At 33.4% G+C, this 15,167-nt stretch overlaps 1 protein-coding gene across 1 annotated transcript in view; it reads right to left on the bottom strand.

Annotated features, from left to right (window-relative positions):
* Positions 1 to 9,177, bottom strand: part of LOC143228438 (CRISP/Allergen/PR-1-like) — a 37,664-nt gene extending 28,487 nt beyond the window's left edge. Inside the window, exons 1-4 of the mRNA XM_076459699.1 lie at positions 8,927 to 9,177; positions 6,947 to 7,235; positions 4,436 to 4,523; positions 4,082 to 4,263 (exon numbers count right to left, since the gene is read on the bottom strand). Of these exons, the coding sequence (XP_076315814.1) occupies positions 4,082 to 4,263; positions 4,436 to 4,523; positions 6,947 to 7,222 (546 nt within the window). The 5' untranslated portion in view covers positions 7,223 to 7,235; positions 8,927 to 9,177. The remainder of the gene's footprint in view (positions 1 to 4,081; positions 4,264 to 4,435; positions 4,524 to 6,946; positions 7,236 to 8,926) is intronic.
* Between the last annotated feature and the right edge of the window lie 5,990 nt (positions 9,178 to 15,167).

Here is a 15,167-nt window from a genome sequence, read left to right as displayed (position 1 = left end):
TATCTGATAAAGCTACAGTGTTATTGATATCACTAGTACTATCTGATAAAGCTTCAGTGTTGTTGGTATCACTAGTACTATCTGATAAAGCTACAGTGTTATTGATATCACTAGTACTATCTGATAAAGCAACAGTGTTATTGATATCACTAGTACTATCTGATAAAGCTACAGTGTTATTGGTATTACCAATACTATCTGATAAAGCTACAGTGTTATTGATATCACTAGTGCTATCTGATAAAGCTACAGTGTTATTGGTATCACTAGTACTATCTGATAAAGCTACAGTGTTATTGATATCACTGGTACTATCTGATAAAGCTACAGTGTTATTGGTATCACTAGTACTATCTGATAAAGCTTCAGTGTTATTGATATCACTAGTGCTATCTGATAAAGCTACTGTGTTATTGATATCACTAGTACTATCTGATAAAGCTACAGTGTTGTTGATATCACTGGTACTATCTGATAAAGCTACAGTGTTATTGGTATCACTAGTACTATCTGATAAAGCTTCAGTGTTGTTGATATCACTAGTACTATCTGATAAAGCTACAGTGTTATTGGTATTACTAATACTATCTGATAAAGCTACGGTGTTATTGGTATCACTAGTACTATCTGATAAAGCTACAGTGTTATTGATATCACTGGTACTATCTGATAAAGCTACAGTGTTATTGGTATCACTAGTACTATCTGATAAAGCTACAGTGTTATTGATATCACTAGTACTATCTAATAAAGCTACAGTATTATTGATATCACTAGTACTATCTGATAAAGCAACAGTGTTATTGATATCACTAGTACTATCTGATAAAGCTACAGTGTTATTGGTATTACCAATACTATCTGATAAAGCAACAGTGTTATTGATATCACTAGTACTATCTGATAAAGCTACAGTGTTATTGGTATTACCAATACTATCTGATAAAGCTACGGTGTTATTGATATCACTAGTACTATCTGATAAAGCTACAGTGTTATTGGTATCACTAGTACTATCTGATAAAGCTACAGTGTTATTGATATCACTAGTACTATCTGATAAAGCTACAGTGTTATTGGTATCACTAGTACTATCTGATAAAGCTACAGTGTTATTGATATCACTGGTACTATCTGATAAAGCTACTGTATTATTGATATCACTAATACTATCTGATAAAGCTACGGTGTTATTGATATCACTAGTACTATCTGATAAAGCTACAGTATTATTGATATCACTAATACTATCTGATAAAGCTACGGTGTTATTGATATCACTAGTACTATCTGATAAAGCTACAGTGTTATTGATATCACTAATACTATCTAATAAAGCTACGGTGTTATTGATATCACTAGTGCTATCTGATAAAGCTACAGTATTATTGATATCACTAATACTATCTGATAAAGCTACGGTGTTATTGATATCACTAGTATTATCTGATAAAGCTACAGTGTTATTGATATCACTAGTACTATCTGATAAAGCTTCAGTGTTATTGGTATCACTAGTACTATCTGATAAAGCTTCAGTGTTATTGGTATCACTAGTACTATGTGATAAAGCTTCAGTGTAGCTGATATCACTTGTACTATCTGATAAAGCTTTAGTGTTGTTGATATCACTTGTACTATCTGATAAAGCTACAGTGTTATTGATATCACTAGTACTATCTGATAAAGCTACTGTATTATTGATATCACTAATACTATCTGATAAAGCTACGGTGTTATTGATATCACTAGTACTATCTGATAAAGCTACAGTATTATTGATATCACTAATACTATCTGATAAAGCTACGGTGTTATTGATATCACTAGTACTATCTGATAAAGCTACAGTGTTATTGATATCACTAATACTATCTAATAAAGCTACGGTGTTATTGATATCACTAGTGCTATCTGATAAAGCTACAGTATTATTGATATCACTAATACTATCTGATAAAGCTACGGTGTTATTGATATCACTAGTATTATCTGATAAAGCTACAGTGTTATTGGTATCACTAGTACTATCTGATAAAGCTTCAGTGTTATTGGTATCACTAGTACTATGTGATAAAGCTTCAGTGTTATTGGTATCACTAGTACTATGTGATAAAGCTTCAGTGTAGCTGATATCACTTGTACTATCTGATAAAGCTTCAGTGTTGTTGATATCACTTGTACTATCTGATAAAGCTTCAGTGTTATTGATATCACTAGTACTGTCTGATAAAGCTTCAGTGTTATTGATATCACTTGTACTATCTGATAAAGCTTCAGTGTTATTGATATCACTAGTACTATCTGATAAAGCTACAGTGTTATTGATATCACTAGTACTATCTGATAAAGCTACAGTGTTATTGATATCACTAGTACTATCTGATAAAGCTTCAGTGTTATTGATATCACTAGTACTATCTGATAAAGCTTCAGTGTTATTGATATCACTAGTACTATCTGATAAAGCTTCAGTGTTATTGATATCACTTGTACTATCTGATAAAGCTTCAGTGTTGTTGATATCACTTGTACTATCTGATAAAGCTTCAGTGTTATTGATATCACTAGTACTGTCTGATAAAGCTTCAGTGTTATTGATATCACTTGTACTATCTGATAAAGCTTCAGTGTTATTGATATCACTAGTACTATCTGATAAAGCTACAGTGTTATTGATATCACTAGTACTATCTGATAAAGCTTCAGTGTTATTGGTATCACCAGTACTATCTGATAAAGCTACAGTGTTATTGATATCACTAGTACTATCTGATAAAGCTACGGTGTTATTGATATCACTAGTACTATCTGATAAAGCTACAGTATTATTGATATCACTAATACTATCTGATAAAGCTACGGTGTTATTGATATCACTAGTACTATCTGATAAAGCTACAGTGTTATTGATATCACTAATATTATCTGATAAAGCTTCGGTGTTATTGATATCACTAGTGCTATCTGATAAAGCTACAGTATTATTGATATCACTAATACTATCTGATAAAGTTACGGTGTTATTGATATCACTAGTATTATCTGATAAAGCTACAGTGTTATTGATATCACTAGTACTATCTGATAAAGCTTCAGTGTTATTGGTATCACTAGTACTATCTGATAAAGCTTCAGTGTTATTGGTATCACTAGTACTATCTGATAAAGCTTCAGTGTAGTTGATATCACTTGTACTATCTGATAAAGCTTCAGTGTTATTGATATCACTAGTACTGTCTGATAAAGCTTCAGTGTTATTGATATCACTTGTACTATCTGATAAAGCTTCAGTGTTATTGATATCACTAGTACTATCTGATAAAGCTTCAGTGTTATTGATATCACTAGTACTATCTGATAAAGCTACAGTGTTATTGATATCACTAGTACTATCTGATAAAGCTACAGTGTTATTGATATCACTAGTACTATCTGATAAAGCTTCAGTGTTATTGATATCACTAGTACTATCTGATAAAGCTTCAGTGTTATTGATATCACTAGTACTATCTGATAAAGCTTCAGTGTTATTGATATCACTAGTACTATCTGATAAAGCTTCAGTGTTATTGATATCACTAGTACTATCTGATAAAGCTTCAGTGTTATTGATATCACTTGTACTATCTGATAAAGCTTCAGTGTTGTTGATATCACTTGTACTATCTGATAAAGCTTCAGTGTTATTGATATCACTAGTACTGTCTGATAAAGCTTCAGTGTTATTGATATCACTTGTACTATCTGATAAAGCTTCAGTGTTATTGATATCACTAGTACTATCTGTTAAAGCTTCAGTGTTATTGATATCACTAGTACTATCTGATAAAGCTTCAGTGTTATTGATATCACTAGTACTATCTGATAAAGCTTCAGTGTTATTGATATCACTAGTACTATCTGATAAAGCTTCAGTGTTATTGATATCACTAGTACTATCTGATAAAGCTTCAGTGTTATTGATATCACTACTGCTTAACAAAGTTATCTTTTTTCATCTTTATCACACTGAAGGTGTATGAATACTTTATGCGTGGCTATTGCTTATTCGTTTTGATAGAGAATAAATATTGTTTACCTGAGTAAAGTGTCCGATTTTTTTGTCGGATGGAGTGTTAACTTTAAATGGGGAGATGTAAGATACAGGCATGTCCTTCACTTCCGAGTACCAAGAATTTATAGCCGTTGTCCAGTTAGGAGGTGGACAGGTGTTCTGACTTGTATACAATGTATAGAGGTTCTGCCCAACGGAAAAGTTGCCTATAGAAATATTGTAGAAACAATAAGACTTCTTTTTGACTAGATTACACCTGATCTTGACGTGTAAAATATAAAACTATAAACTATATTTTACCGTTTTGAACTATACAAGATGATTCAGATTTGTTACAATGAGGTTCCAGAGACAAAGTAAGAATTTTTCAGTACATACCAACTTGACGACATGTTCGACAGTCGTGTCTATAAACACACTGATCGCTGTGCTTCTGAGCAATACCTGCTAATTCTTCATCCCACACCTGAAACAAGAATGTAATAGAACGTGCATTTATTGCGTGACATAATTATAATAAATATTGTGCTAGTGGTACTTTGGTTTTTCTTATAAGTTATGTAAAATATAAGACGCCAGTGTTTCCAACTGTTGACACGAAGAAACTGTAGTAAATATATGAACAACTGCACACCCCTTCTTTTAAGAAATAGATATATACACATTCATATATATATGTATATACTGAATAATACAGGGACATGTGGATTCGATATAAATGAAGTATTTATCGTTTGTTTGTTTTGAATTTCGCGCAAACATGCACGAGGGCTATCTACGCTAGTCGTCTCAAAGTTAGTAGCGTAAGACTAGAAGGAAGGCAGTCTGTCATCACCACCCACTGACAACTCTTGGGCTACTCTTTTACCAACGAATAATGGGATTGACCGTCACATTATAACGTCCCCACGGCTAAAAGGACGAGCATGTTTAGTGTGACGGGGATTTGAACTCGCGACCCCCATATTACGAGTTGAGTATACTAACCACCTGGCCATACGTGGACAAGTATTTATAGAGAGATAACATAATTTTTAATGAACAATTTTTCAACTTTAGTTTCTCATATGCATAAGGAGTTTTTGTTTTGTTTTTAGTATCGCTGTTAAACGTTAACCGAATTACCCTAAAATAATGTTTGTTTGTTTGGAATTAAGCATAAATCTCCAAAATTGGCTATTTGTGGTCTGCCCACCACGGGTGTCAAAACCCGACATCTGATGGTGTGAGTCCGCAGACGTACCGCTGTGTTAGGCCTAAAATAATAAACGGGCCTTCCTTCATATTTCATTGTAATATCAAGAAGTTTAGTACATACTTTAAATATGGAAAACAAACAGATGTTTATGTAGTAGTTTTATGTAAATAGTACATTTACGTTACGTTTATGCATTCTGATGCTTTTAGCATAATTTTATGTAAAACGTGTTTTTTTTTCTTAGCACTTTGATGTAAACAATATTTCTATATTTTAACCAAAAGAAACGTTTCTGTAGTAATTTCACTTACATATTATTTACACACTAATTTTACAGTGAAAAAGTTTTATATTATAGTTTGACATAAACAACATTTAAGTATTAGTTTCAGATAAGCGATGTTTCTATAATAGTTTTATAAAACCCACTATTAGCTTGATCTAAACACTATGTCTATGCTAGTTTTAAAATGAACACATTTTTATGACAATTTCATGTAGTGCGTTTTACGTATATTATTGTACACGAGTTATAAACTATGAATAATTTCCACACGTATTTCCAATACCATAGTCATGTAACATTGCTGAAGGTATTTCAAACTTACATAACCCTGTAATATTACTACAGATACTTTCAGTGTAATATCGTCAGAGGTATTTCAAAAGCCACAACTGTATAATATTGCTACAAATATTTATTGTACTCGTAATCATTGTATTTTTGATATTGTATAGCTGATTATACACACAAGCACATATATATATATATCCGTGATTTTCATCCCATCATGGGTGAGTTTTGTGTTTACAATTATGTGAGAACGTTTTGTCACAATCCTACAAGTTATACTGATACCATTACGAAACTTATTAGACTGGTGAACACGACTGATAAATAACAACACATAACGTGATGTTTATAATATGATTTTTACTTGTTCTTGTTTCTGGACAGAAAGTGTTATTTCCCAATTGCTTATGCCTAAAGTAAATGGAGAAGACCTATTTTTTCTCTTCAAATTTTGCTTTTGTGACCTGGGAGCGTATAACGAAAACGTGATGGGAGACTATATTTGGGGGCTGATATGTGAAAATGATTTACATTACAGTCGCAAATCTAAAAAAACTACTCACTTCTAAACATTTTTGTATAACTTTAGTATAAATACATGTAAATCTTGATTCATATGTTGTTTTATTTAGACCTTATGTAAATGAACATGTACAAATTTGCCCGTTTTTACATAGAAAATAGGCTAATTTCTAAAGGTTTGAAGGGAATAATGGCCAATTGACTGTACTTTTACAACCTAAGTAATTAAGAACTAACACATACTATCCAGGAACAAAATTTGTGTTACATAGTGTAATGATTATTAGAGATTACAGTTCCAGCCGCTAGGTGAAATGTCAGTAAGGGCACTTGAACACAAAATGGAAATCTTAACAACAGTATTAGCTAGAGTCATTTTATTTAGATTAAATATATGTTTTCAGAAATAATACTGAAATCAAAAAGCTTAAAACGATTTTAGAAGTTAGTTTGTTCTTACATTCTAATGTGTTTTTCGTCAGCTATATATGTATCAGTTACATATGTATTACTTATTATCTTAAATCACGATTTAAAAAAATTATTATTACTATAAAGATGTCGTCACTCTATTATTTCTGAGAATAAAACCTACCATTTGAAGCATGTCTGCAGCTCCTGGGAAGCTGTTGGTTGTTTCTTGACCCAAAGCAAGCCTATTTCGAAGAGAATTGTGGGTGTTCACAATTTCCGTCTTCTGGTCTTTAGAAACCCCAGAAGAGGCTTTGGAGCAGCTAGACTTAGGGGCTAAGCAAAAAGTGGGGCTTTTGTTGAATCTCATGTAGAGCGAGGGACACGTATCCGCTTTTACTGACTCGGACTGTATTAGGGGGACCCCGACGGCCAGTAATACGTAATAAACAAAGGCCATTCTTCTTAAACTTCTACAGGAATAGATCGGTAAGTTTTATCAAAAATAAAGCTGATTTGGTAAGAAGCAAATATAATTGGTTTCTATAGAAAACGTTTTATGATTTTCACGAAGTTGCCATACGGTTGTATTAATTATGAATGTAAATAAATAGAAAAATACAGTTATTAGCTTCTAAACGATAATAACTTACAAGAGTAAAAAAATACACTCAAACTTCACCCTTATGTATGACATTTTGACTTTAGTCCTACACCTGACTCAGTATTCAGAAACACTAATGCTCACGTCAAATGAATAATATAAATGGAATGTGAAATTACATACATAAAGACAAATAAGTAAACAATGAGTCCAAAACTTGTCCATTTTATTTATTTATGCACTTGAAAGAGCTCTAATGGTCCATCACACAGTTTCGTCCGTGAGCTCTGCCATTATTGTGGAGTATTCTAGGACTTGGGAAATCGGTCCAATGCGTCTACGTTTAATATTCATTTTGAACAGTATATATATATATTTATTTATTTATTTATTATCGGCGTTAGTGTAAGTTATTTCTTTAAATTTTTAACACATGATGGATTATCTTTCTTATCATTTAAATGCTGAGACGTCTTATCTTATTTTATTGTTTTTGTTGTTTTTTTTGGAATTTCGCACAAAGCTATTCGAGGGCTATCTGTGCTAGCCGTCCCTAATTTAGCAGTGTAAGACTAGAGGGAAGGCAGCTAGTCATCACCACCCACCGCCAACTCTTGGGCTACTCTTTTACCAACGAATAGTGGGATTGACCGTCACATTATACGCCCCCACGGCTGGGAGGGCGAGCATGTTTAGCGCGACGCGGGCGCGAACCCGCGACCCTCGGATTACGAGTCGCACACCTTACGCGCTTGGCCATGCCGGGCCCATTTTATTTTAATATTTGAGAATACGGCTTATTATCCGAGTCTCGCGGTTGTGAACAACTCACAACAATAAACTTGAAGTTTCGGGTCAATAAGATAACCCAACAGTTAACAGTGCATGGTGTTGACTAGCTGGCTTCTTATCACCGTGAATTAGGGACGCCTCGTGTAGCTTTGTGCGAAGTTTGACAACATACACAAACAGGTGTTATCTGATTTCAATATTTAAGCGTATGATATAATACAGTTTTTACAACATCACAATACAACTGTAAGTAACTTATGTTTACAAATAAACGAACGTTTCTTCAGTACCATAATTACGATATATCAAACTATACTCCTAAACGACGGTTTCTTTTTTTTTACTTTCAGTGAGATTTATCTAATGAGACTAACTCCTAAACCAACGTGTGTTTTTTTTTCTACTTAAGAGGGATTTATCAAACTAATTTCCTGAATGAATGTTTTTTTGTACAGTAAGTGCGATTTATCTAACAATGTTTCTCGCCATAAAGCAATGCTCACAATAAAGCCTGTTTGTTGAAGTTTTTCAGAGTTATTGCTGGTACTAGTTTCTCTCGAAATTACACATTATGTTGAAAGTCGTAAAGAATCTTTCACACACGCAAGAAAAATACGTTGTTTTTAAAACACTTTAAAAACCCATTTTTAAACTACTGTAACCCTGGGAAAGAGAAGTCGTTTCTAAATTTTACAGTTTACAGTTAGAATAAAAATAGTTCATACGAAAATAGTACATTATCGATGTGATAGTAATAAACTGACGTACCTGTGATAACGTAATTGTTACCTTGAATAAGAAGAAATGATTCACTCTACACGTTCATCTCTTTAAATAGAGTTCCATGTACAGGTTAGAAGACCGTTGCAAAAGAACACGGAGAGTACACTGTGTTCTCCCATACAAGGAAATGAATAGCTTAACACAACAGGATATGAGCGGTAATGCTAGGTACAGAGTAACATATCTGTTGACAAACTGGTCACCTTTACGCAATCATACGAAGCAGTCAAGTGAAACTGTCGTGTTCTTCGAATGTTATTCTAATGATTCAAACTGTTTTTTTGCTTCAAGTGTAACGTTTGGAATATCACATCAACGATTCCGGGAAATCAGAGTTATTATATCCAAAACACAGGAATGTAACGAAGGTATTACATCGAAGCTGGAACGTATATAGCCAGTAACGATTTTTTTTTCTTTTACTTTTAGTACGTTTTAACGAATGTCGAGACGTTATTTGTTTAGTGTAATCTGGACAAACAAAGTTACTATACACTCTTTACCATATCATGTACCTGTTTAAGTTTGTCTGGTTCCAGTGTATTAGTTTGGCAAGTTTATTTGTTTGTTTTAAAATTTCGCGCAAAGCTACTCGAGGGCTATCTGCGCTAGCCGTCCCTATTTTAGCAGTGTAAGACTAGAAGGAAGGCAGCTAGTCATCACCACCCACCGCCAACTCTTGGGCTACTCTTTTAACAACGAATAGTGGGATTGACCGTCAACCTTGTAACGCACCCACGGCTGAAAGGGCAAGCATGTTTGGTGCGATGGGGGATTCGAACCCACGATCCCCAGATGACGAGTCGAACGCCTTAACCCAAAAGGCCATGCCGAGCCAGTTTGACAAAAATCGAAACAATTCACATTTTTTTATTTTTTTACACAAATTTCGGTAAACTATACGCAATACTCGTCTTATTAATACAATAACACGCTATGCATAAATTTGTTACTTACGAAAACAATTATTCCCTAGTTAATCAAACACGTGAAGTCACAAACCCTAAAATTTAAAACCATTTTTTTTTAATTTTGGCAAGTTCAGTGACACATTCGACCATCTCTTTAGTTTGGTAAGCTTGTTAACAAATCCCTTACTTTAACATGCTTGGTGTAGCATCACCTTGATTTATTATGATAGTAATGTACGAATGAGAATTCTGAACTATTTCGGTCAACAAAAGTGAGAAATACAAAATTGTTTAACCCCCCCAAAAAAAAACAAACCCCAAAACGGAAACACAGGCTAAAATCATTTTGTAAAAATAACCAAAAAAAATCGAAAGTAGCATAGATCCCCCCAAATCCTTAAAAATAGCTCAAAATCGCTACAACATTTTTTCATTATCCTTCCTTTCATGTCTGATCCCTACCTAAGGGGATGGGGATTTCTGTCCTTAACTTAGAAGTAAGGACTATTATTATTTTAACATTCGAATTGTTATGAATAGAAGATCAAAATGTTGTCTCCCAGTGGCACAGCAGTAAGTCTGCGGACTCAGACTGCTAGAAATCGGGTTTTGATACCCGTGGTGGGCAGAGCACATATAGCCCATTGTGTAGCTCTGTGCTTAATTACAAACAAACAAATCAAAGTGTTAGAGATACCTTATTCATATACTACAAATGGTTCTAGCGCTCTGAGGAAGCACAGCTTAAATCAATAAAAAAATCATAAAACTCTAAAAGTTACATATTAAATTAAATGAACACTCACAACTGAACAACAATAATTTATATTAACTTAGCTAGCTGAAAATGTTGTTAATATTTACCCATTTTATATATTTAAATATAGATTATTTTAATTATTTGACAAAATTTTCCATTTTTGATCATTTTATATTATTAATTAATTTTTCAGTACCTACCACTGAGTAATTACTACATTTCAATGCATTATTCTTTCATGTTATTATAATTACGTTTTATAATGTTTTACCCAATGCATTTGGTATCAATTATTTGTATAAATTGTGGTAAACTTTTAAGATAACTATTAATTATTTTTAAACCAAGTAGTTCTTCGTTTTCATATATAATTGATATTTCTTTGATATCAAACCGTGTTAACGTATTTTGTTTAATCGAAGTATACTGTTTTAAAAAATTTGATCATAGTTTATATCAAATAACGAAAAACATTTTTAATAATTCTTAGAAGTGTAAACAAATTGCTTAAACTAAATTTTATTATGAAGTCTCAATTTTTACTCCCAGTTATAAGTAAGAGTTATATCATTTATTGCTGCCTTAATATCGGTTTTCGTTAAAGTTTTTACTAAATCGAACAAGTAAAACTACATGGAGTTTGTCCCAGTTGCCATTCTTACCACATGTTTAATTAACTGAGTTTTAATTATTTTTGAGTCATAGACAGAGAATCAATTCACTGAGTTTAGAAGTTTTATTACATTTATTTATTTAAAGTTAAGCGTAAGGCACAAAGGGTTATCTGTGCTCTGCCCACCACGGGTATCGAAACCTATATTGAAAGTTGTAGACATACTTTGTGCTATCTGTGATCGATAGAGTGAAATGTTACAATTACATAATTTTTATACAGATTTTTTAATCAAATAAATATCCTTTACATTCATTGAATGCAGTTCTTGTTTGTTTGTATTTCGCGCAAAGCTTCACGAGGGCTATCTGCGCTAGCCGTCTTTAATTTAGCAGTGTAAGACTAGATGGAAAGCAGCTAGTCATCACCACCCACCGCCAACTCTTGGGCTACTCTTTTACCAACGAATAGTGAGATTGACCGTCACAATATAACGCCCTTACGGCTGGGAAGGCGAGCATGTTTGGTGCGACCGGGATTCGAACTCGCGACCCTCGGATTACGAGTCGAACGCCTTAACGCGCTTGGCCATAATAATGTAGTTTTATTTTTGGTAACAAACTTCTAAATAACTTTGACTTCTGACAAATTTTATCATGTTGTAATTTTAAGCCATACATATTAGATCTAAGTCTTACATATTAGATCTAAGCCATACATATTAGATCTAAGCCTTACATATTAGATTATTATTTTCCCATTTTCTTTTTTTTTTTTTTAAATCTTACCCAAATTTTTTTTTTATAAACGTAACATCATAAAAAATTGTCTTTTGGATAATTTGAAATATCAAATAAATTAATGTTCTCTTTCATATTCTTATAGAGATAGTATATTTTTGTGTTGTGCATATTAGAATCAGTATTTCAGTATAATAATTAGTTTCATAAATCCATGTTAGAACTTACAAACTCATTTTCGAAAGATACAGAATGCTGATGACAACGTAAATTGGTTTAATGAATATTAATTTTGTTTTATTTATTTGAATAGCAGATAACATCGTATTGTAATGAAACTTTTGCTTATATGATACTGGAAAAATGTTTTTATTACGCGATGTGCGACACTCAAGAAATTGTTATTTTATCTATATGCAGATTTGCAGCAGGGTTTAGGAATTTCTCGTTTCGTCACCATTTCCCGTTACGAAGGACTTTTGTTTTATCCATTCTCAGGATGCAGATATGACGCCATGAATACGACACACGCGAATTTAATACACTGCGCGCCATGGGAAATCGGATAGTTTGTGTAATACTTTTCATGGGCTTTTGAAATACAAAATTGCATAACAGTTTGTATTTTAAAAAAATACATCACCATCGGCTTTAGTTCTCGTTTATATATTTAAATCAATATATTGGGCCCTGTACGGCCAGGTGATTAAGGCATTCGACTCGTAATCCGAGGGTCGCGCGTTCGAATCCACGTAACACCAAACATGCCCGCCTTTTCAGCCGTGGGGGCGTTATAATATAACGGCCAATTCCAGTATTTGTTAGTAAAAGAGTAGTTCAAGAGTTGGCGGTGGGCGGTGATTACTAGCTGCTTTCTCTCTAGTCTTACACTGCTAAATTAGGAACGATTAATGCAAATAGCCCTCGAGTAGCTTTGCGCGAAATTCAAATAAACGAATAAGCGTTCTAAATGTTTTGTGCATGTTTAGTCATTATCCGATATACTACATTAATTAAATATACTTCAAAAGGTTGCTTGTATCACAAAAAGTTACAAATACCAAGTTATTATTTTCATTCGTCAGTTAAGTTGTCCATTCACTTGTTATTATTATATATCTTTCCTATTTCTTTAACTTTGACTTTAACCATTTTCATGAAATGAGTGTTTAATTTCGTTTATATAAATTATAATATAATATAATCTTTATAATATACATTAACATACTTGATAATATAACAAAATGGCGTCATTCTTGCATGTACATATAGCCCTTTTCCTGTTAGATGTTTGTTTGTAACGAGCCACGAAGCTACACAATGGGCTATCTGCGCTCTGCCCACCGCGGGTATTGAAACCTCTGTGCCGCTGCGGAAGAGCATTCTTCTGTAAGAATTAGGCTGAGACAGACTGCCCAGTTCCGACTTCGAACCAATCTCAAGAAAGCTTCAATGTCATCTTGTGTTCATCAGAACTGGGAAGCCTGGGTCAGCTTACCCTCACCCCAGTTTCATTCCTGGGTCATTCTTCTTCTTGACGATCTCAGTTTGTATTCTTATTCTCTCTTTCTCTCTATCCATTTCTTCTTTTAGATTTTCCTCCTCTCTCTTCTGTTACCACTCTTCTCTCTCTCTATTTCTTGTTGTTGTTTGAAATAAAAAGCAATCATAGATCACGATATTTAAGTACCAGTCGCTCGCGCTATCAATCCTCTTTTCAAAATCGTTGCCATGGTTACATCGTTTAGTTATAGTTTTCTCCACCAATGAAGTTGTACGTACATAGGCCTTTTACTGGTTAAATACATGTACTTCTCCAGCATGATAAACACTGTCGATCCAGGCTGGTTGGATATAACACTGATTGTAGGAATGTATGCATATTATTATAATAAAATCAAACCGGACTATTTGCTGTGTCAACAGAGGGGAATCGAACCACTGATTATAGCGTCCTATGTTCGAAGACTTGCAGCTGTCTCATCCGGGAACTTTTAGGAGGAACGCGTCCATAAAGCGCAGAACGGGATTTTGCGAGAAAGGGTGGCAAGCTATGCATGAATTCTTGGATTAACAGTTCGGGCACACTAACAACCTGGCCACACCTAATCATCAGATACTGAGAATAAATATTTACCGGTCTTTATTGTATTTTAATATTTCATATTGTATTTGTAATTTTTAATTCAACTCGTTGTTTTTCTTTATACTGGCAATGATTAGTCATTTTTCAATATACAGGGTGTTCGGAAAGTCACTGTGCAGTTTTGTAATCATATTTTATTCAGTCTATTTCAAGCCAGCAACTGATAGCAGTGTTTAGAAACAAAATAAGAAGGATCCAAGCCTGTATTGATGCCAACGGGGGTCACTTTCAACATTGTTTATAATTGTCATTCATATTTACCTCCTGTATTCTATATTAAAACATGTCTGTTAATAAATATATAAGTGCACAGTGACTTTCCGAACACCCTGTATAATTTTAGATCATTTAAGTAAATGCTTCGTAAATTTTACATAATTTACTGTGATAAGTCCAAAAGGAACGTGTTTGTTACATGTCTGGCTCTTTATAACTACCTTAAAAGTTAAGATTTTTCTGTTTATTCTCTTAGTTTCGGTATGCATTGTATAGTAGATCAGGTGTGGCATAGTGGTCAGTTTTTGGTTTATGTTGCGTTACTGTAAATAAAATTGCCGTTGGTACGTTATTAGAATAACAGTTTTCCCCATTATTCAAGTAAAGTTATTTACGTTCTCCGCTAGTTGGATGCTCTTGAGTAGATGTTTAACATCATGACTATCAGTATAAAAGTGAGAACAGATAACGTAAATAACCTTTGTAAAGCTTCATGTGAATATCTAAACCAAACCAGCGACCTAGCGGCCTAACGTTTTGATGGTATATAGTTCTATTTTTAGAAAGGCAAGTCACCTTTCAGAGGTTGATTTCATTGTAGAAAGTTATAAGCCAAATATACGCGGGATTAAATATAAAATATGTATTTCAGGCTTTTTCTGCTAAAAAAAATTACGCTGATACTATGAAACAATTTCCTGCCATCGTGGTAATCCATACATTAAATTAACTTTGGACAATGATTTAGGCGTTACATAACCTCCAGTAAGGGTGTGACAATCCTTGTCGTGGTTTTAATGTGTTTGTCTTTTTAAGAAAGGACATGGAATATAAAACAAA

Source organism: Tachypleus tridentatus, chromosome 10 (genome assembly GCF_004210375.1).
Source record: "Tachypleus tridentatus isolate NWPU-2018 chromosome 10, ASM421037v1, whole genome shotgun sequence".
Classification (NCBI taxonomy): Eukaryota; Metazoa; Arthropoda; class Merostomata; order Xiphosura; family Limulidae; genus Tachypleus; species Tachypleus tridentatus.
The sequence above is the reverse complement of the archived record's forward strand: the minus strand, read 5'-3'. Positions and strand labels throughout refer to the sequence as shown.